Below are 23,983 nucleotides of genomic sequence, written 5' to 3'. Positions count from 1 at the left end.
TTAGAATATCTTTAAAAATAAAACGATTTGTAACAACCTTTATTTTACAATATCTTTGCTTCAGAATTCATAGAAAATATTATTTGGTTCATGATAACTCATCATGTTAAAATAGTTTCTTAAGAAGATTAGCCAGCTGGAGAAAACGTGCTTTTAAGATATTTACACTTCAAAAAGTTTTAGGATATCTCAACACCAAAGAAGGTGGCAACTACCTTACACCAAAGTTGTGCAGTTACACACCACAAATAACTCTTGGTTTCTAGTGTTTCACTACACAAGAAGTTAGTTCCTGACATAGACAAACACTAAAAATGTTCTTTAAAGTATCTGCCTCGATTTTGGTATTCCGGAAAGCACTAACATTTATAATTAACAATAAGATATGATACACACGGCAATCAGTAAAATTAATAAGATACAATTTAAAATAAAATACAATTTAAAGTGAGATACAATTTAAAGTAAGATATAATTTAAAATACAGTTAGTTTAAGAAATATACACCCACTAATTTTTGAAATATAATTATCTTGTTAAGCAAAAATACACGTAGCACAGAGAAAGTATTAATACGAATTTAGATTAGGCTTAACAGAGCAGAAGCGGATAGAAATTAAATATGATAAAACCATTTGATGTAAATGACAGATATTTAAAAATTAAAATATAATTATCCTTATCACACAAATAAAAACATACTTACATTTATAACGGATAACTTTTGTTTCTGTAGATGTATAGCATTGGCAAAATAACAACAAACTCACGCTATTTCGTACTAGATTGTAAGCATCACTTTCGATATTCAAAGTACACCAAAATTGGTGTGTTTGGAAGCGAGAACAATTTACAAGTGGTGTAAATATTTTACATCATTGGTTTAGAGCAGTGATTCTCAACCTTTTTTTTGTTGCGGCACACTTTTAACGATTTCGAAATTTGACGGCACACAATGAAAAAAATTAGCTTAAAAGTTATTTACTTACCTATAATACACTGTGTTAACCCTTTGAGGCACACGAACATAAATTTTCATATTTTTTTAAAATTGAGAAACTAATTATGATGCTTAGGATCTAAGAATGGGAAAATGACATTTAAAAAAAATTCTGATTCATTGCACCACACAGGGGTTGGTGGTTTCGGTGGTTAACCAGTGTCCACATAGAACATTTTCATGTGAAAAAAAAATATTATCTTTTTTAACTTTTTTTACAATAAATTTTCACTTTTCAGAAATCAAACAATAAACTTAAAGTACTAAAACTATTTATATAATTTTAAAGACCAAAAAAGGCTTTAACAAATATAATATAATACAAAAATAGTATATAATAAAATATATATTAGTGAAAAATAAAACGCATGAATTTCAAACACAAAAAATATTCTAAGTAAAATATAATATATATTATACAATATCAGGATAAAATAAATAGTACAGAAATATATAATAATAAAAATAAAATATAAAATAAAATGAATTGATTATCATTGAATTGAAATTGATTATCTTAATTGAAAATCAACAATATAAATAAATAATAATAATAATAAAAAATTTAAATTCTTAATTTTTAAGACAAATAAAATGCAGAAAAATTTTAATAGTAGAAAATAGATATTATAGCATCAACTAAATACGACTGTTCGCTTATTCAAAAAGAACTCAAATGAGCAGAATTAACTTGTTTCAGATAAGAAATTTGAAGTAATAGACTTTATTTTCAATAGAAATAGATAAGAGACACATTGCTCCCCATTTATAAGCCCCATGAAGAAAAAACCCTAATAAATTTTTACCCACTTCACTATCTGAGTGAAGGAAGGGGGAAAAAGGATAAAGACTCGTGTTGGTGGATATAATGTTCTAGGGGCACAGTGGCTTCACTCTGAAACCAAAAAATATAAAGGTAAAAATTAAATACTTTTCTGAGGAATCTTTATTGGGAAAAATTTGTGTGTCAAAAGAAGCTCATGAACAACAAATCTGAGTGATATACTTCAAACTTTTTTTGTATTTTATTGAGTAAAAAAAAAAAAACTTGTAGTAATGAAAAAGGGCCTTGAAAACTTTTTATTTTTTTCAAAGGAAGATATAATCTAAGTGTAGTGCTGCTATCTGGTGATGTTTAATAAAGTTAAAATAATACTTTAATATTATTGGTTTCGGAGATTGACCTTTGTGCCGCTAGAAATAATTTTTTAAAAAGTGCGGTTTCGCTGTCGTACCACTGTGCTTCAAAGGTACAGCACATTTATTAAGGGATTAGTTATTTCTTTCGACAAATTCTTTATTAGTTAGTAACAGTTTTTTTTTGCTAGTTATTAATTGTTAGCCTGTTTTCTATAGTTATTAAATGTTGTTTTTTTTGCATTGTTATTTTTTGTGATTTCTTGTTAACTAGTTTTTTTGCTAATTATTAATTGTTAGCTTATTATTTTTTTTTGCTAGTTATCCTTTGTTAAATTGCTTTTATAATTATTAATTGCATAGCTTACTTTAATGATTAGCTTTTATTTTCGCTTGGAAGTTAGTATTTAGCTTGTTTTAGCCTTTGTTAATTAATAATTTTAATAGTCATTAAATTTCCTACTAATTTCAACATTTCTTAAAATTGTGTGTCAAAGACAATTTATACACTTCCTTCTTATTTTAAGATTGTTAGACACAAGACAATCGCCCACAAAGAGATCTTCACGCGGTTGAAGCGTGAAAAAATTATAAAAAGTATATATATAATATTATATATCTAAACACTTTTCTTTAGTTTAAACTTTACTTGTAATAAAAAAAGCATTATAATTTTTACTGTATCATTTCTAATATTTGGAGGCACATTTTAAGAATTTGGCGGCACCCAAAAGTGCCGCGGCACAGGGGTTGAGAATCACTGGTCTAGAGATTTAACTATACCCTTCAAAATATATACTTTAAAAACTGTGGTGTAATAACTATTCGAATTTGGGGTTGAAAAACTCTAAAATGAGTATGTTATTTCAAGTTAATACCAAATCGAACATTCATGCACCCTTTAAAGAGTGCTGTTAAATTTAAACACCAACAAATGAGAAAGCTTACTCCAAGAAAAATATTATTGAATTGTTTTCGCTCCCGAAAACACCAACGTTGACGCATATTAGCTTTCCCAGTTTCACGAGTATCGCAAGTAAGAGTTGACGAAGTAAAGTTGATTCCTTCCACGTCACTATACAATATCTAGTGAGACAAAAGCTTGCCTTTAAAATATACATGAATGTTTTTAGTTGTGTCATTTGGACAATTATATTTTAATATCCAAATGTCCATGAACTGTATTAAATAATTATGTAAAGGTTAATATATATCCGCTTTCATTTTTTAAATAAAGTTCAAATTCATATTAGTATTCTCTCTATGATGTGTATATGTTTATTTGAACAAACTATTTTATTTTAAGACATATTTTATAGATTCATCTTAAATTTATGAATCGTGAAACACTCTTTACTGATTTTTTTGTATATCATATATTTTATAAATCTTAGTGTCATTAAACAACAACCAAGATGGTGGCTACTTTACACCAAGTAGTGAAAAAAAAAAATTCTATTTCAGCAGTATGAAGAAGCATTTCACCTATAAAGATGTACTGCACTACACTAGAAACTGTCCGTGGTCTTTGTGTAGTGTAACGTTTAGTTATGCTGGGTAAAAAGTAATTGCCAACGTTTATGGTGTTGAGATGGACTAAAATTTTTTACGGTGCACATTATCACATTTTTTTTCATTTGCCAAAGTTCATGATGTTCAGAGGGACTAAAAGTTTTTACAGTGCACATTATCACGTTTTTTTTTTCACTTGACAACGTTAATGGCGTTCAGATGGACTAAAATTTTTTACAGTCCACATTATCGCAGTATTTAAATTTATTTTTTCCCTGTTGCAGTTTTTCTTCATTATTTATTCATTTTTTGTGTGTTTTTTTACGGACAGCACATATTTTCATGCTCATTAGAATCAATTTAATAACTTAATTTCAGAAGCATTTCGTTAAAAGATAAGCACATTTTTAATGATATATTTGCACTAATTCTTTCAAACAATTGTTATTTTATCAATTTCGTATAATTTTTTTTTTGTGATAGCTATAGATCGGTTTATAAAAATATTTTTGTAACAGTTTATATTTTAATGATAAATACATTTTTAAGTACCGAACTGTAGTTTTCGCTCATGAAATTGGCAAAATAACAAATATTTGCAAGAATTAGTGTGAATATATGGATAAAAATTTGTTTTCTTTTTAAAATGACTTTACAATGAAGCTATTAAATTCACTCGAATGGGCGTAAAAATATGTGTTGTCAATAAACAAAAGTACAAAAAATGAATTAATCATTTTTTAAAAAATAAAACTATAATAGCAAAAACATAAATAAGAAATGTGATGCACTGTAAAAAAAATTAGTTTATCTCAGTTCCAAAAGTGGTTGTAACTACTATTTTTGCAGGGTAGTTGTCATAGGTGTAAAGTAGTTGCCATCATTTTAAGTGTTCAGATACACAATCATTTTTCACAGAGCATATGTGTTCATTGACACAATTTTTGGATTATTTTACTTAGAATTTTGACAGATATTACACCACTGTCTTTACAATGTATTACATTCCAGTAATTTCTGAGCATAATCAGATAAATAATACTATGATTACTTTGAAACTTTAATTACGAGGAGTGTAGCTGGAACATTTTTTTTAAAATTTGCTCTAAAAAAGAATTTAAAATTATACATATTTAGTGAATTAACTAATTCTCAGCTAACATCCATCTAAAACGCAATATTTTTCATTCATGCTTAAATTAATATTAATGCCACTTTACATCATCTTGTTTATAGTATTTTTAAATATTTTATTTTATTATAAATTGAATGGTTATTTATTAAAATGATATATGAAAATATTTTCTGATAAATGCATCAAACTTTTGTGAGAAAAGAAATTGATTAAAGAAATTTTATAAGGCACTCTTTTGCTCTAGAATTAAAACCTCGTTTTTAAAATGACCTTTAATCAAAGGAAAAGAAATTACTCTTAAATAATTATTTTCACTTTAAATGAACTTTAGAATTGAACAAACAAGAAATTTTTTATCTTGAATGATTTTTAACTCTATATTTAAATTTAATTCAGCTCAAGAAATAAACTGAAATAGTTTGTGATTTATGGGAAAATATGTACATGTCATAGGAAGGAATTCCCAAATATGACCGTGCTAATGCCCAAAATTGATCTTTGTTTATAACTAATTAAAAATTATACATAATTAGCAAATTAACTAATTTTTATTTAACATCGATCTGAACAAAATCCTATATTTCTTATCCATGATAAAATAAACATTAATACCACTTTACATCATCTTGTATAAAGTATTTTAAAAAATTTATTTTATAACAAATTAAAAAGTTAGTTAAATAAATGATCTCAAGGAAATTGGATGGTAAGGGGCTGAGGAACTAATGTCGTTAACGAGGGAATCAACATTCATATAAATAAAACAAGATTCCAGGGTATCAAGATGAGCTTATGTGACTGGGGTGAAAAATCGGCTCATCTTGATACCCTGGAATTTTGCTTTATTCATATAAATGCTGATTTCCTTGTTAACATTAGTTCCTTAACATTCGCTCGTGCAAATACATTTTACTCTGATTTGCCTCTCTCAGCAACAGTGGTTTTTTCCTTTTCTGTTTTTTCATATTTATTTTTATTCTTTCTCGACTACTGTGGTTTTTCTAGTTTTGCTTCTCATCTTTATTTTTCATATTTTGTTGGGAACTTTACGTTTTATATTGCAAATCACTTTTATTTTTTTTAATTCATTCACATTTGGCAAGTTTCAAAAATGGGCGTCTATGGGCGTTTTTCATTTTTTGTTGGGAACTTTACGTTTTATATTTCAAATCACTTTTTTTTTTTTATTATTCATTCACATTTCGCAAGTTTCAAAAATGGGCGTCTGTTTTTGAGCGCTTGAAACATGTCGACTTTTATTTCCAATCTGTAGATTTTTGAAGCGAATGAATTTTTTAATCAATTAAAAAGTTAAATATTGAAAGAATATGCGAAAATAATTTTTGATTGAAAATAAAATTTTGAGATAAAAAATTTTTTAAGGCACTCTTCTGCTCTTGAATTTAAAGCTAGTTCTTAAAATGACCCCTTTGGTCAAAAGAAAAGTAAAATTATTTAAATGAACTTTAAAATTGTTACAAATGAGTGGCAATATAATGAAGTGAATCTATATTTTCAGGCTGTGAAATTGAAGGACATGTTTACAGAGTGCAACAAGTTGTCCGACCAGCTAGTGGTCCATGTATGCTTTGTCGTTGTGAATCGGGTGGAATGATGAAATGTGAACCAAGAGAATGTCAACCTCAACCACCCCTCCTTTTACGTCTCAATCGTGATTTCTTTCGACGAAGATAACTGCCAAAGATTCTTTAACTGCCTGTCTCATTGTATTACTGCCTGCTTTATTGTATTTATTGTTTCCTTTAGTGGGACACTATTTATGGATATTTTTTTTATTGTGCCATATACAATCATGTTTTATTTATTTAATTTATTCATGTTTTATTTATTTAATTTATTTGGCTTTGTAAGTCGTCTGTCTTTCTGAAGATGGGAATTTATTTATGGATAGGATCTCAATTTCATTGCTGTTTGTGTACATCATTTCAACCTTTTTTTTTTAAAAAATAAATGCACTGTGTATATTTCAAATCTTTCTCTCTCTTAATATCAATAGAGATTTTGGTTAACTATGTTGCTCATTTAATAATTGTTTTAATAATTCTTGAAAATTTCAGTTGAACCCATTTAAAATAATTTTTCTTAAATGCGTGTAGAAAAAATGAGGTCAGAAACCAGTCGGTGTAATTGAATTTCATTGATAATTTCTGGGTCGTTTCAGAAAAGGCAAAAGGAGATTTTGGGATTGCCTCCGTTGCAAAAAACAAATTGTTCAAACAATAGACAACAATCAAAATCTTCAACCAAAGAACAATGTCTTATCAAAGGAAACCTAAAATGGTTGAGAGTACGTAAGTTATGAGGAAAGTTATATCATAATTTTAAATCATTTGCTTTATTTAGATTTTTATAATTTTAGACGACATCGAAAATTCAAATTGAATGCAATTCCATAAAAATGACACAACATTTATTAACAAGGACACTCTTCAGAGAATTAATGATTATTACTGTTCAGCATAAAAAAGAAAATTTGAATTTAGAGCTCCCTAAAGAATCAATAAAACTACGATTCCCAAGAAGTAAGTATCGATTGATATCGAAAATTCGCATCCATAAAAATGACTCAATATTTATTAACAAAGACGCTCTTCAGAGAGTTAATGATTATTATTGTTCAGCATAAAAAAGAAAATTTTAATTTAGAGCTTCCTAAAGAATCAATAAAACTACCGTTCCCAAAAAGTACATAGTATCGATTGATATCGAAAAATTGCAAGATACGGAACAATATTTTTTTAAGAATAAGAAATAGTTATCATCGTACAGCATAGCAAAAAATATCCATATTTCATAAAGGCTGTAGAGGATATTTTCACGATGGAGTACATAAACACAGACACCATAAAACTATCAACGTTATTCATAAAACATGACTGGAGAGATAAAATATTTTCGGATAAATTTTTATTAAAAATAAAAAATATTTTGCAGACATTGTAGGATATTGAGCTATTATTGGAGTGCAGTATTGTATACCTTTATTCAGCTGCATTAAAAAACACTGTACAATTCAGTAGCAGAATTACGTAATTAAATAAAGGCATCTCAGTCCAAAATAAAATGCACCATTTACAAATCGAAATATTTGTTTTTAAAATTTGAGCCATACAAAAATTCATTTTTAAAAACTCCTTCTATGTTTGCAAAAAGTTGCATTGATATTTAAAAAAGTTATATCCGTCAAATTTTATGTAAAAATCCTTTTTCCATGTATTCTCATCAATTTTAAAATATCAGAACTCTTTAAATAGGAAAAACTGAAATTATCATCGGAATTTTTTTCACAATATATTTTCTTTTCTCGTAAAAGAGTTTTGAATAAAATATCATGCTTATGAATAAATTATAAAAGAAAGTAAAAAACATTCAACAAAGCAATACTAAATTGTAGACCACGGGGGTCATGGAAATAAAGACTCCGCAATTTCGTAACCAATGACTTGATTGCGGCAAAGTGATCGACATTGCGCACGAGCTGCATTTACTTCCCCATAAATCTGGCCCTTTATAATTAATTTTAGAAATAACTATTATAATTAACTTAATAAAACTTTATAATAAAATTCATAACAAACTCAGTTTTATGCACAAGAAAGCAATTCAGGTAGAATAATTCTTATTAGGTATTCTTATATATATATATATATAAGAAGAGAGTGGAATGATAACACATAGCCAATCACAGAAGACTTCTGGTTAGTAACTCACAAAACAGCCAATCAAAATTGAAAACGCATGTGTGTGAAAAGGTAATAATTTTTAATAATGCTGTCAAAAAATACAAAATGCAAACTGACCTCAAATAAAACTCAGAGGACTTCGAATCAAATAATTAAGAAAACTCTACTATTACGCTTATAAAAAGGAAGATTTATTAGCTCAACAACAAAATTATAACATCGCCATTCCGAAAAAGAAAAAAAAAATCTCACACTTGTTACGTAAAGCTATAAAAAGACCGAACGATTATTTATGCAAGCGATTATATATGATTATTACGAACTAAACTTCATGCAAACGATTGTTTATGACGTCATTAGATAAAAGTGTCATTAACGCAATATTATCCAGTGTTTATTAATAATTTTGAGTGGCAATGTAAAAAGATAGTTGTTCTAAAGTTTTATAATAGAATGTTTGTTTTGATGGAAAGCAGTTATTTATTTCAGAACTCCAATATATTTTAATAGCTTTGATAAATCTGGTAGTGTCATTGGAATAACGAATCAACACTCTCTAAAGAAACTATTTACATCCCAAATTATCAAAATATATAGAATAGTGTTTATTATAAAAAACTTATATCTTTTATAAAAAATGGATCGCCGTGAATATCTTGAGCGATATCAACAGCGACATAGAGCTGAACATAATTTAGCAGCTGGGAAATAATCGTAGTGCTATCAACACGCGACGGCGGAATGCGCGGCGAAGAAACGTTGAAGAGTCAAGACGTTTAAATGAAAACGAATACCTTGGTGAGTCTTTATCAGACATCATACCCCCTTTTTCCGGTGGAACATTCAGTGATGAATGTGTAAACTGTGGTGCTCTTTCGTTTCCAGCAGAGTAAGGCAGGACGAAATTTAATTGCTGCCATCATGGCAAAGTTGAGCTCGCCAATCTGGAATATCCAGAAGTATTAAAAGATCTTTTGCTTGGGAGCCATTCTGATGCAATTAACTTTAAACAGAATGTTCGATCGTACTACTCTGCATTTGCGATGGCAGCTTTTTGCCCATCTCATGAAATCTCTTTTAAAGGGATCAGTTATCTTACTTTTAAAGGTGATGTCAATGTTACTGCAACAACAAGCTTGATCCCTCCTAATAATCAAAAACACAAATTTGCTCAAATTTATATCCAGGATAGTGATTCAGCATTGTCGAGTAGAATTTCAGATAAATGTCTTAGATAGAAATATCTTTCTTAGAAATGTCTTAGATGTCACCATATAGGGAGCTTCCGGCATCCTATAAGATCATCAATGATTTGAGTTAGGCTCTGACACGCGTGCTTCGGATACGGAGATTAATCTCCGGCTAATACCCTATAGTAATGTGTTAAATAATATTCCTTCCTCTCTTTATATAGGTTTATAATATTGTTTGTAAAAAATTGCTTTATATAAGTTAATAATGCTGATAATAAGCACCTCTGACATTTTACAATCCTATCATATTCTCTCTATGTGATGTTGGTGCAGCTAATTTCCAGGATGACGACTCTAATTTTGTTCGCGAAGCAAACAAAAATGTAATTGCGTAGCAATTATCGGGGGTTGGCGAGCGGCAGAGAGCAGGAGGCGGAGCCCTCTGGCATATATATATATATATATATATATATATATATATATAAAACAGTTATAACAATTTAGCGCCTGGTAAAGAATGTATTCAATAATTAAATTATTCTTCATGTTGTACCCGGAACGGAGAGCCTAAATCAGAGGGGAACTTCGGATCGACATCCTGCTACTCTGAAAGCAAAAGCAAAGAAAAAGATTTTTCGAATTCTATTCTACTCCCGATACCTTACCATCCTATGAAGCGTGTGGTGATAAAAGATGCAAAACTTGCCCTAATATTGACAAAAAACATACATTTCTTTATAACGATAGCTCCAAATCTTTCTGTGAAATTAAAAATGTTATTTATAGGTTAACCTGTGGTCTCTGTAATATGAAATATGTTGGACAAACCAGTAACTCACTTAACGTTCGAATTAATCAACACCGTTCTGATATAAACAAATAAGACTATCAATAACCTGGAATTCAATCATTTTAGAGAACATAAATTTAACAGTGTCAAAATTTATATTTTAGAAATTGTAGAAGATTTAGATTTAAGACTACAAAACGAAAATTACTATATGCTTTTATACAAAACAATTTTGCCGTATGGGTTAAACGATATCTTCCAACATACACAGATTAACTTTAATAACTCCTCAACTTAATCACTTTTTCATATTAAAGATAAGCGTACAAATCGAGGTAAACGGGGTTTAAGAAGTAATAGAAACTCTATTAATAGTGACAAATTAAATATAACTTTTCTTTCTAATATGGAAAAAGATTTTAATAAACATTATAACACTAAACCAACTAAAGATTTTGTCTTCTCCCTTAAGAATTATGATGTATATAAATTCTACTATCTTATTATTAACTTTTCTTTTATTAATTTAAATTTCAAAATTCTTTGTTTCGATCTTATAAAAGCCAAAATGAGTAAAATTTCGCCAAATGAAAAGAAAAATTTAGATAATTTATATTTCGTTATTAACTTTCAAAATCTTATTTTCGATAAGATCAAATTTCATAATATTTATGAAAATTTTAAAGCCTTATTTCCATTAAAAGAATTTAGCAAAATTAAAAGCTTTAAATAAAATAAATCTCTTGGTAGAACTATATTTAATTATAATGATATAAGCAAACATTTAGGGAGTATTAATATATCTGATTATGAATGTCACTGTGAGGAAGAGAAATATTTTGATTTTGTTGATAAACATCATAAACATATTATTACTAGTAATTTAAATATTATAGAAAACTTAGAACTTAGGAATTAAATGATAAAAGAAACAAAATTTAGACCCATTTACCATATATCAATCAATAAAATTCTAAAATACTTTCTTAATGATCTCAATAGTTTTTCTTTAAAGATATCAAATAGATTCTCTTTACCTTTAGGTATGCTAACAGAATGGAAATGGGGTGTTTATTATTACTTTAAAAACTTTGTTTTCAATAATAAGGATAATTTAAATAAGAGTAACAATCCAGCAAATTTTTCTAATATTATTCAATCAATTAAGCAACTTCAAAAATATTTCGTAATTACTCTCATAGAACAATAATTATGCAATCTTCTGTAAGAAATTCTATGCTGAAATTTCAAATACAGAATTAAAAAATAGTAAAAGTCTTAAACTCAGTAATTTCAATAATAATATTGTCATTAAAAAATTTTAGCTTTATATAAGAGATTGAAAATTAAAATTAGCAATATACAAATTCTTTACTTAATTATCAGTCCTAAATTTCATAAAATTCCTGTAAAATTTAGAACTATCACATGTGGGTCTAATACTTATCTAACTAAACCTGGCGCCATTTTCTCTAACTACTTAAATAAAATTATTAACAATATTTCTAAAGAAGGTTTCTCTTGGATTATCACTAATAATCAACTGATTTTAGAATTCATTAAACATAATAAAATTAATTGTATTGCGACTTTTGATTTCCAGGATCTTTTCAATAGCATTCCCCTTTCTAAACTAAAAGATGTCCTTTTGAATTATTACTATGATTTTAAAAATATCCTTTGTTGCGATTTTGATTATTGGGAAATTCTGGTTAATTTTTGTCTTTTTAATAATTATCTTTACAATGGAAAGGATATTTTTCTTCAAATCGATGGAATACAACAAGGATCTAATTATTCATCTCTCTAAGCTAACTTATTTTTGCATTATTATGAAAAAAATTATACTCTTAGTATTAAATTTGTTTTTAGATATATTGATGACTTAATTATCTTCAATTTTCAAGATTATACTATTTTATTAAATGATATTTACCCCGAGGAATTAATCTTGCTTCGTAACCATGATGATAATATTAATTTCAATTTTTTGGATTTGGGTATTATAAAAGATGAAAATATCTGCTTTGTTGAATTATACGATAAAAGAAATTATTTTAATTTTAATATAAATAAACTAATTACTTGGAACTCTAATGTTTCTAGGAGTATCTCTTTAAATACCACTTTTAATGAAATTAATAGAATTAAAAGAATCTGTAGTAATATTTATTTATCCATAAACTCTTTCAAAATTTAATAAAAAAACAATGGATACCCAACTATAGTAATAAAATTCTATATAAAATCATGGAATTAATCGTATATTTTTGTGGATATATTTACTAAAAATTTTCTTTGTTAATTTATATAATTTTCCCATGTGCAAATCCATTGTAAAAATTACTTACTAATTAATTTGTTTGTTAATTTGCATGATTTTTCGATGTGCAAATCCATTTCGGGCGAATCCGTGGCTAAAATTATCTACTAAAATTTTTTTTTTCTTTGTTAATTTATCTAATTTTTCCACGTGCACATCCATTTCGGGCAAGTCCGTGGCTAAAATTATGTTCAAAACAGGCAATTCATGTTTCTATTTTCTATTTTCTTCTTAAATAAATTTTTATTTTCTAAAATTATTTATGGTCAACTTCTTTAAATTATACAGTATAATATTACCTTGCGCACATCCATTTCGGGCCCATCCTTGGTAACTAACAAATCAAACGCACTTCAGCTAGCAATGCAGTTAAAACGGCACTTTAAAACAAAACTCCTCTAGTTACGCTCAATTTGCGCTTTTGTTTTCATACTTTGTAATCTGGCAATCTTGTTACGAAAATCTTTTTTTAAATCATTCTTGAAAAATTTCCCGTTCATGTAAGTACATTTGAATTCGCTACTCGCTTTATAGTTTATGTTTTATTCTGTTTTTTCTTTTTATCTTATTTTATTTTCTGTTTTTACGTGTTATATTTTTACTTATTGTGTTCTATTTAATTTGTTGTATTTTTGTAATAAAAAAAAAAAATTGAGTGCTCCTCACACTATTGTATTAATATATTTTGCTTTGGCCATATTGATACAATATCAGAAAGATACAAGATGCAATCGTGTGGGCTGATGAAAAGATTATATCCTTTATTTTCCGGATCTTTTAAAAAATTTTATCCTTTTTTTTCCCAGTTGTTTGTTATTTTTCCTTATTTTTATTTACTCCCCCCCCTTTTATTTCATATGTCTGTAATTTTCCTTTGTTTAATCTTTATTTTGACCCTTTGACCATAACCCGTGAACCAATATTGAATAATTACTCATTCCATCTGACAGAAAATGCAAATTGATCCCACTGACACCTTATAGGTGCACCGTCTGCCTGAGTTGGAAACATCTGCTTGGTTTGTTTAAGGATAGGAAAGTGAGACAAAGGAAGTAAACAAGAAAAAATGCTTATCACTACATTCCCCTCTATAGATGTTTTCAAAATCGGTATATGTATTTATTTTGAAGTACAAATTTCAAAATTATTGCAAAAAAATGAAGAAAAAAATCAGTCGAAGACAGAAAAAAGTTCATTATATCCAACTTCCAAACTTTTTTGGTTCACTATATCCACAAAAAATAACATTATGCTTGTATAGCAAGGCACGGGACCGAACATTTCGTTCACTATATCCGGGAGTTCACTATAAACATATATGGGTCATTCTCACGAAAACTGTCATTTTTCAGTTCATAAAATCCCAAAAAAATAAAGTGAATAAAAAGCTCTGAAACTTTTTATATTAACAGAAATATGTAATGGCATTATAAAGAAAGCATATATCCTATAAATTATACTTAATATTTAAATTAATTAATTAATTTCACTATTTAAAAAGGGAGGGAATGACATTTTATTTTAATGCATGTTTTTCTCTAAGTTACAGCTATCTCAAGTTTGAAAATGATAACATACTAAGTATATCTAATATTTATTATAATTTAGTTTTATATATTTAATAGTTTTTACAGGTTTGGGAAATAAAATTTGCTGGCACGATTGAACAAAGAAAAATTTAATAATATACTCATCTTGAATCATTCCCTCACTTCAGCATCATTCCCTCACTTTATACACTAGTGAGGGAATGACAAATTTAATAAAATTTAAAAATAACAGTTAGGCCTAATTAATTTCTGAAATCAATCACATACAATTATATTCATACAAGAAAGCAACATATAATTATCCACTTTCTCGATGAAGTTGTATTTTTTTTAATCTAAAAAACGACCTGAGGGAATGACAAATGTAAAAAATTTTACCTGGTTTGATTTATTCAAATTTATTCCACAGCAAAGCTTCTTTAAGTTGAAGATGGAAACATACTGCAATTTTGTTCTATGATGCCAGTTGTTAACTGCTAAAGTCTTTATTAAAATATTTTTATTAAAAGAAGATTGCAAGTGATAAGAACATTGTTGTGAGGGAATGATGCGAAACACTAGGGACAACGATTAAAATAGTGCTGTGTTAATATTTTTATCAGAAATTAAATTTAAAATTGATTTTCTGAATTCCATATTTCAATATTCTGAAATAAAAAAACACGAATTTGTAATTTTTTTTTCTCCAATTTCAGAAACAATTTTTTCTTTTTTTAAATCAACAGTGGGGACAAGAGAGGGAATGACATATTGATATATTTTAATTACCTAAAATAAATAAAAAGTAAAAATTTATAATTTTATTTTTTATTCTTTTGTTAGCCTGCATTCTGAAGGACACTTTCCCTGAAAAAAAAATTTTTTTTCGTAAGTTCGTCCCATTTCCCAAAATATTTGAGAAAATTACTAACTTGTTAACACATTTCATGGGGGAAATGACCTTGAACTGATTTTCGCATCCCCTTAACTTTTAGAGAAAGCAGTAAAATTCCTTTCCCTTTTTGTTTGCATTTCATACAGGAAATGCAACGTCACTAGAAAAGGGGGGAAAGGGTATTCCTTGAATAGGAAATGAGCAGAGAAGATAAAATGAATGGGTCATGAAAGTGTGTGGTCCCTGGTCCCTTATTGACATGTCCTATTATCCCCACCCCCACTGTTCACTTCCTTTCTAGAAAAACTTTCAATGTTCACTCAGTAGAGCTCCGTTCTCGAAATCGCCTCCTGTTTTTAGATTGCTGATCAGAGTGCTGCTTGTTACTTTTCTTGCGGCTGCAAAATGTCGAAGCGAAAGTGCCTGACTATTAAAGAAAAAAATTTAATTCTTCAAGAAGTGGATAGAGGTGTAAAAAAAAAAGATATTGCATCAAAATTTGGTATTCCTTCAAGCAGCTTATCAACGATAATAAGAAACCGTGATAAGATTGAAAACAATGATTTACCAAATCCTTGTTCAAAACGTTTGAAAACATGTGTCTATGAAGATGTGAATGAGGCAGTTTTGAAGTGGATACACGCAATGCGAGATAAAAACGTACCGATCTCTGGACCTTTAATATCCGAGAAAGCAATGCAATTTGCAAAGGCATTGGGACACGATGAATTTCGAGGAAGTAGTGGATGGCTTGACAAGTTTAAAAGAAAACAAGGAATTGTAGGAAAAGTTACGTCTGGGGAAAGTAATGACGTCAGTGATAAGGACTGTGAAAGTTGGATTGCAGAGACTCTTAATAAAATTTTAAAAGCTCCCTGGAACAATTATAAAAAGTATCCCCTTCGCAAAAAAATAATATCTGTGTGTTTGTTGATACATTATATGTCTCCTATGCTTCGAAATAAAGAATGCTGAGAGCTCAGCAAGCAATGCTCCTTGAAGTTCTGGTACGTATGTAGAAAGTGGTTGACGGAGTGCTACCCGTCGTCCAAGCATGTTCCACACATGCTCTGTCAGGCTCAAGTCAGTTGAGAATGCTGGTCATTTCTTATATATATACATATAACAGTCATTGAATTGCACACCGAATTTTCAATTTACGATTACCAATGTTCAACTTTGTATCCATCTAATTTTGGACAAAATCCAGAAAGCAAAGGAACTCCTGGATCAAGTACTTTGTAGAGAACTTTTTGATGGAACTAATTCGCATTTGCTTTACATGGAGAGGAAAACGACGAAAACCTCCCACTGTTATCCTGATGGCAAGGGGACTCAAACCCATGATCAGTCTACGATTGAAGATATTTTATGTCAGCACAGTGGTCGGTGCAAGCCGGGTGTGGAATTCGAATGAATCAGCCATCCCCGGAATTCGATCTTTGGGCGTCGAGCACTCTATCCCCTGAACCACCACGGCTTGGACATTCCATGCAGACGATATACTTAGATTGAAGTCATTCGTTTACTTTTTTGTTCGGTGAGGATGGGTGTTGCTACCTATAAACACAAATTCTGTGCCCATGGCATCTCTAGGCAAACATATATATTGTTCCAGAATGATGTCCCAATAAATTTTGCCTAACATGGTTCCGATTCCACAATGCAGATCTGTTCTGGAACCCAGTATAATTTCACCCCAAAGGAGCAATTCTGTACCAACATAACGGTGTCGTTCCGTAATGTTGTCTCGGTAGTATCAAGAGCCTGTCATTCTCCATATGAAAGTCCGACGTGAATCTAGAGTGCAAGCATCGGCTTTAAAAAACATCACATAAGTCCACTATGACGATGCCCTCATTGCATGTTCTCTACTCCCGGTTAATCACTGGTGACAGTGAGCTGACATGAGCGGAACACGTTTGACATTCTTGCGAATTAAATAGACTAATATTTCCCGTATATCTGTACGTGGTTTGTTCTGAATAATGAATTACGAAAGAGAATTCAAACAAATGCATATATATAAGTGTGTGTGCGTGCGTGCGTGCGTGCGTGCGTGCGTGCGTGCGTGCGTGCGTGTGTGTGTGTGTGTGTGTGTGTCTTCACACGCGATTCGGATCTTCCAAAAATAGAGGATTTACCTCTTCCATTGAAGAAAGTTAAAAAAAAAAATTATTTTCCTTTCGACACTATGCATGATTTAATTTCAACATTTGTGGGCTGTGATATTTCCTAAGCTTTGATACATGTACTACTATTTCAAAATTTTGTTTACTTAAATTATTCTTTTTATTTATTTTGTAATTAGCTTCTGAAATTTTTTGAAGAATTTTAAGCGGTCCACTAAAGGGAGGTCACAACTTCCTCGTATTAGGATAAGTAAATTCTTCAACCATAACTAATTCATCAGTAAAGTCTATATCTAAAAATCTAGCATTATATAATAAATTTTATTTCTTTTATGATATTCTTCAGTTCTTTGAATTGCTATATTTTTCGCTTCCTCAACAGGTGGATAGATTTCTTCATTTAAGGGATTTTCATAGGGGAATCTACCATACATGAGGTATGTAGGTGGAAATTCTGTTACAGAATGGGGAGTTAAGTTATGAGCATTAACTATATATATTTACAATGTAGGCCAGGGAGGTCAGGGAGAGTTTTTCATTAATTTTACATTTTAAACGTGTAATTATTGTTTGACCAAGGCGTTTAACCTTGTCATTAGACTGCGGATGATGTGCAAGTATAAGTAATAAATTAAGTAGTAAATTAGTAATAATAAGTAATAAATTTAATCCAATTTTAAGGAAATCCAAATTTAAATAATAAGTAATAAATTAGTATAAGTTTCTGAACTAATGAATTTTGACGCAAAAGCCCAAATATATCTTGTGAGGTGGTCAATAATTAAAGTTAAATACTTTTTTGTTGAATTATAGTAATTTGATCCACCAACACTCTCTATTGCTAGTAAGTCAAAAGACTGATTAACAGGGGGTAAGGATTGCAATAATCCAAACCTTTTTTGTCGCGGTTTTTATTTAGTTGGAACGTATGACAATGTTTACAAAATTTTGTTATATCTGAAGTTATGATGTTCCAATAATGAACAGGTTAATTAAGTTAATCATTTTTTGTAGTCCTGGATGATTAAAGTTCTCATAAGCAATTTGCAGAAGTTTTAATCTCAACGAAAATGGAACAACTATTTTAGTAAAATTTTTCTTCCGTTCACATAAAACATTATTGATGTCAACAAATTTACCTTGTAAGTTATCTTTCCTTTGAGCTTCACTTATTTTTTCCAATTTCAACAAATGTGATACCTGAACATTATTATTTTTACTATTGATTTTGACAAGTGAATGTGTTGCATCTCTCGAAAGCCAATCTGCTTCAAAATTAGTAGAACCTTTTGTGTATTTAATATCATATTCATACATATTTAACAGTAATGACCATCTAAATAATCTACCTTTTAAATTTTTAACATTTTTTAGTCAAACTAAAGCAGCATGGTCAGTATATATGGTGAATTTTTCGCCAAAAAGGTAATAATGGAATTTATTTAAAGAATCTACTATAGCAAGACATTCCAGTTCTGTAATTGCATAGTTTTTTTCATGGTCCCTTAAGGAACGAGAATGAAAAGCTACAGGATGCAATACACCACATTCATCTGTTTGTTTTAACACAGCGCCAATTCCAACTAACGATGCATCAACAAAAAGATGACATTCATGATTAGGATTAAAAAATTTCAAAATAGCTTTACAAATAATAGCATTTTTTTAAAGTTTAAAAAATTGTTGACACTTTTCTGACCACACCCATTTTACATCTTTCATTAACAAGTTATTTACAGAACGTCGAATACTTGCATAACTATCAATAAATTTATTGTAAACATTTATTGATCCAAAAAATCTTTGCAATGATTTCACATTTTTAGGGGGCATTAATTTTTTAATCTCTTCAATATTATGGTTATTGGGCGATACAATCCCATTGCTTATTTCATATCCTAAAAATTCTATTTGTGTTTGCAAAAATGAACATTTTGAAAGTTTAAATTTCAAGTTTTCTTGTTTACAAATATCAAAAATATTTTTAAGATGGGTAAGAATATAATGATATCATCAAAATAGTTCGTAGCAAATTTAATTTTATGTTTATTTAAGATTCTACGAATTGTACGTTGAAAAATGCTCGGTGCATTCTTCCAGCCAAAAGGTAATCTTAAGTATTCAAATAGACCATTGTGAGTAGCGAATGCTTATTTCTCAGTGTCATCAGGATGAATACGAATATGATGATATCCCTGTGATAAATCTATTTTAGAATAATAACTGCTATTAGACATTTTTTCAATTAAAGACTGTATTAAAGGTAGAGGTTCAGAATCTGTTTTTGTAATTTGATTTAATTTCCTAAAGTCAACACATAAACGACTCTTTTTATTTTCATCTTTTTTAAAGACTTAAGTTACAGGGGCAGCATAAGGGGATGAACTTTCTTTTATAATGTTATTTTTAAACAATTCTTCTATTTGTACATCAATTTCTTGTTGTTGTTTTGGGGATGTTTTGCAAGGCCTTAGAGATATAAGTAAATCTAAGGTTAACCTGACTCTCTGTGGTTCCATTCTGATTTCTCCCACATCATGTTTATGTTTTGCAAAAATATCATCATAACTTTTTAAAATTTCTTTTAAGTCCACATTTTCTATTTTGTTCTCATTTTTTATTTTTTCGTCGATATTGACCTGATAATGTACGCGTCCATTACCTAGATCTATCTTCGAATCATTTGAAATTTTTGGACATTCTTTCTTTTTCCAATTTTTCCTTTTCTTTTTATTTTTGTTATCCTTTACATTATTTTTTTCAATGATTACTTTTACTGAAACATCTTAAACTTTTATTTTTCCATTATTTTAAACCTTAACAGTTTGAGAATTTTGCTGTCTAATGTGCAAAGATAAGTTGTCATTGTTAGAATTAGCAGAGGTGATCAGTCTCTTACCAAATTGAGTAACAACTGGCCCGACACAATCAATAAACAAACAAAAATATTTGCAAGTCTGCAACCCTAATACAGCATATGGTAAATCAGTATCAATTATAAAAAATTTAGCTGAGTTAACAATTTCGCCTATCTTAAGGGGAAACTCTTAAATTTTGTTAAGTGTTAATTGTCCTTTCGTTTGAGTAACATTTATTTCTTCACATTTTTTAATGGGAATTTTTAATTTTGACACCAAATCTTTTGGTATTATATTTAATGTTGACCCGGTATCAACATTCAATAATATCTCTTTCTTTACATTCTCATTTTTACTTTGTTTTGATTTTGGACTTCCCTTTTGGTATTTATTTTCCACTTTATATCCATTTGGGTATTTATTTTCCACTGTATATCCGGATATTATTAATTGCTATTGATTATTTGTCATATTTTGGACGCTTACTTCAAACACATTATTAGGGTTGTTTACACACGAGGAGCCCAAGTGAAATTGATTCAAAAGTCCCTTCTTCGAGCAATATTTACATTGATTTATAGGGATCATTAATTTATTGGGATATTACTTCTGCACTATTACAATTAAGTCCAAATTCTTCAAGCAAAAGATTTTGTAATTTTTCATATGAATTTAAACTAGTTTCACTTCGAATTAAAGTTAATGCATTACCCTTTAGACATCTTTTCGCAAATAAAAATTTTTGCACATCGGAAAGCTTAAATAAATTTGCATGAGTTTCAAAATTTTCAAATCAAGAATTAATATTTTCATATTTATCTCCTTTAAAAATAGGAGTAGCTGCTCAATATCGGAAAAATTAACTATTAATTTTGTTTCTGTTTCTCTATTATTTACATCATTATTAGAATTTTGACAATAGGATACCATATCCTTATCAACACTAATTTTTGTACAGGTTGAATTTAAATTAACTTGTGTAAATTGATTTTCATAAGTTTTAATAGGTAAATGTGATTCAAAATCAGTTGGAGGTTGTTTACATTCAAACTGACTAATTCCATCCTCATCTTCAGAGGGATTTTCCATTACTATATAATCTTTAAAAAAATTTGAATCACATAAACAAGTTAAAATATGTTTTGCAATTTCATTCTGATTTCCCTCACTGGAAATATTGAGGATATCTGTAATTTTGATTAACTCCGAAAAATTAAAAGTATTACAAATTTCTTTAAGTTTATTTGAAAATTCTTCATTATTTGGTTCAAAAGAGAATTCTGAAAAATTTAGTATTTCATTACTATTTAATCTTGATAAATCATTAGGAAATAAAAATTTAAATAATAACTTAACTTTGTTGGCCGTCACTATTTTAATAGACGTTTGAATCACATTTGTCTCTTTCAAAAACATTTTAAATGCACACTAAGCAACAATATTATATTTTGTTTTTTTTAAAAAAAGCAAGGTAAACATAAGAAATGCAATTCAACCATGAGCAAAACTCTATTGATTAAATTTCATAATAAAATGTTTTATATCACTACTCATATCTAATTCCAATAAAATATGAACAACCTACTCGCCAACGTCGACCTTCATCAATATTTCGCTGAAGAGAGAAAAAAGAATAAATCATTTTTTTTTCAAACGAGCACTTAAAGCTTCGTAGTTCTTCATGCATATTCCTGATTCGCGGACATAACTTTTGCTTCGAGCACTAGATACATTCTTGAGCACTAAGAACTGTAGGGTCATTGGTCCACTCTATGGATGAGACACTGTAGGGCAGGGGCGTACGCAAGGGGGGGAGGTTAGGGGCTTACCCCCCCCCCTTGAGCTCAGACAAAGTGAATTTACAAAATAATACAGACAAAAATAAAAATTTTAGTAGAAATTATGCGGGTTATTATTTTTTAAGACTATATATTTTTATTTGCCTTATGCCTACTTCTTTTTTCTCACGGTATTTCTCAGAATACTGATAAAACATTTACTATAATAGGGTTGTATTTTTGAAACCAAATTCACGTGATACTGTTACGGGCGAGCCTCGATCACTGGTTCCTTTCTGACCTGCCAGTCGCGATAGTTTTCGAGACTGGCTGGCATTCGTGAGGTCTGGAATCCTAGACGTTCTGTCGTCTTTGAGACAATTCGAGAATTTTGTAGATGCGGTTAAAAAAAATTATATGAAAGGGGGTTACATTTATTTTCGATTTTAGTCAGACTAAGAGTTATCTCTGCCGCTTGTCCTTCGGAGCTTGTTTCTAAATCTGTTTTGTTTTGGAGACTCTATGCTCGTTGAAGTTATTCATTCCAGCTCGAAACTTGGAGATCGTAGCTTAGTGGATATTTCTGTGCCAATATATATGTATATATTTTTGCTGTTCTTGGATCTTTAGGATGTCTAAACGCAAGAATTTCACTATTTTTAATTACTTTGAGAAAAAATCACGACCTGAAATTAGTGAGGTGACAGCATCTAGTACCAATGTAAGTTTTTCTGTTGAACAGAAACGTGATACTTCCGTTGAAGAAAACGTTTCTAGCGTAACAGAATCTGATGAATGTGAAAGCGGCCCTCAAAGTGTTACTTCCCACCCATGTGACATTGGACTTTTTCAGAAGATAATACATGCGAGGATAAAAAACTGGATATACTTAAAAATGTTTGGAAACCCAATCCAGCATTTGTTTTTCCTGAAAAAGGAAAAAGAAAATTGAAATTTCAGTACAAATGGCTTTATCGCTGGAAATGGCTTGCATATTCAGAGGTTAAGGGTGGTGCTTTTTGCAAATTTTGTGTACTTTTCGCCCCAAGTGGTGCCGGTTCTGGAAAGCAACCTTTAGGCCAACTGAGCAATGTAAAATTTGACAACAGGAAAAATGCTGTAGAGCGATTTTCTGAACACGAGAAATGTCTTTATCACAAAAAATCGATCGAAACTGCTGGGACATTAAACGATATTTTATTTGGAAAGATGAAACCCGTGGATGAACAAGTTGACAGTGCAGCAAGCAGAAGAAAATTAGAAAATAGAAAAAACATTACTCCAATCATTGAAACCATCCTATTTTGTGGAAAACAAGGTCTCGCTCTAAGAGGACATAAGGATTCGGGAATAATTGCTGAACAACCAGGTGAAGAGAACGACGGAAATTTTCGGGCATTGCTTCGTTTCCGGAGTAAGAACGATTCGACTCTTAAGAACATTTTAGAGTCAAGCAGAAAAAATGCTCAGTATACCAGCCCTCGATTTCAGAACGAAGTTATTGAGGTTTGCAATATTTTAATCCTGCAAAAACTAGTCAGCAAGATTAATGATGCAACTTGCTTTTCCATTCTTGCAGATGAAACAACTGATATTGCAGGTATAGAGCAATTATCGTTATGCGTTCGATATGTCGATAAAGAAAATTTTAACATCACCGAATAGTTTTTGCAGTTCATTCCGGTGCATGACTTAACTGGAAAAGCAATAGCAACAACAATATTAGACCAATTACAGTCTATGAAAGTTGATATAAAAAAGTTACATGGACAGGGGTACGATGGTGCTGCATCAATGAGTGAAAAAATTAATGGTGTACAAGCCCACGTAAGAAGTATTGTCCCATCAGCACTCTATGTACATTGCTCTGCTCATAGCCTCAATTTGGCTGTATCAAATGCATGCGAAATAACTGGCATTAGAAATTGCTTAGGGACAATTAAAACATTATACGACATTTTAAATACGCCAAAAAGACAGTATGTCCTATCTTCAAC

At 29.6% G+C, this 23,983-nt stretch overlaps 1 protein-coding gene across 1 annotated transcript in view; it reads left to right on the top strand.

The window, feature by feature from the left end:
• LOC107449504 (uncharacterized) overlaps window positions 1–7,116 on the top strand; it is a 32,872-nt gene extending 25,756 nt beyond the window's left edge. The window contains exon 9 of the mRNA XM_087156054.1: window positions 6,304–7,116. Coding sequence (XP_087012180.1) covers window positions 6,304–6,479 — 176 coding nt within the window. The 3' untranslated portion in view covers window positions 6,480–7,116. The remainder of the gene's footprint in view (window positions 1–6,303) is intronic.
• Window positions 7,117–23,983: the final 16,867 nt, after the last annotated feature.

Source organism: Parasteatoda tepidariorum, chromosome 12 (genome assembly GCF_982258835.1).
Source record: "Parasteatoda tepidariorum strain Cologne lab strain chromosome 12, Ptep-v5.0, whole genome shotgun sequence".
In the NCBI taxonomy this organism is placed as follows: domain Eukaryota; kingdom Metazoa; phylum Arthropoda; class Arachnida; order Araneae; family Theridiidae; genus Parasteatoda; species Parasteatoda tepidariorum.
This window is presented reverse-complemented; position numbering and strand designations above follow the sequence as displayed.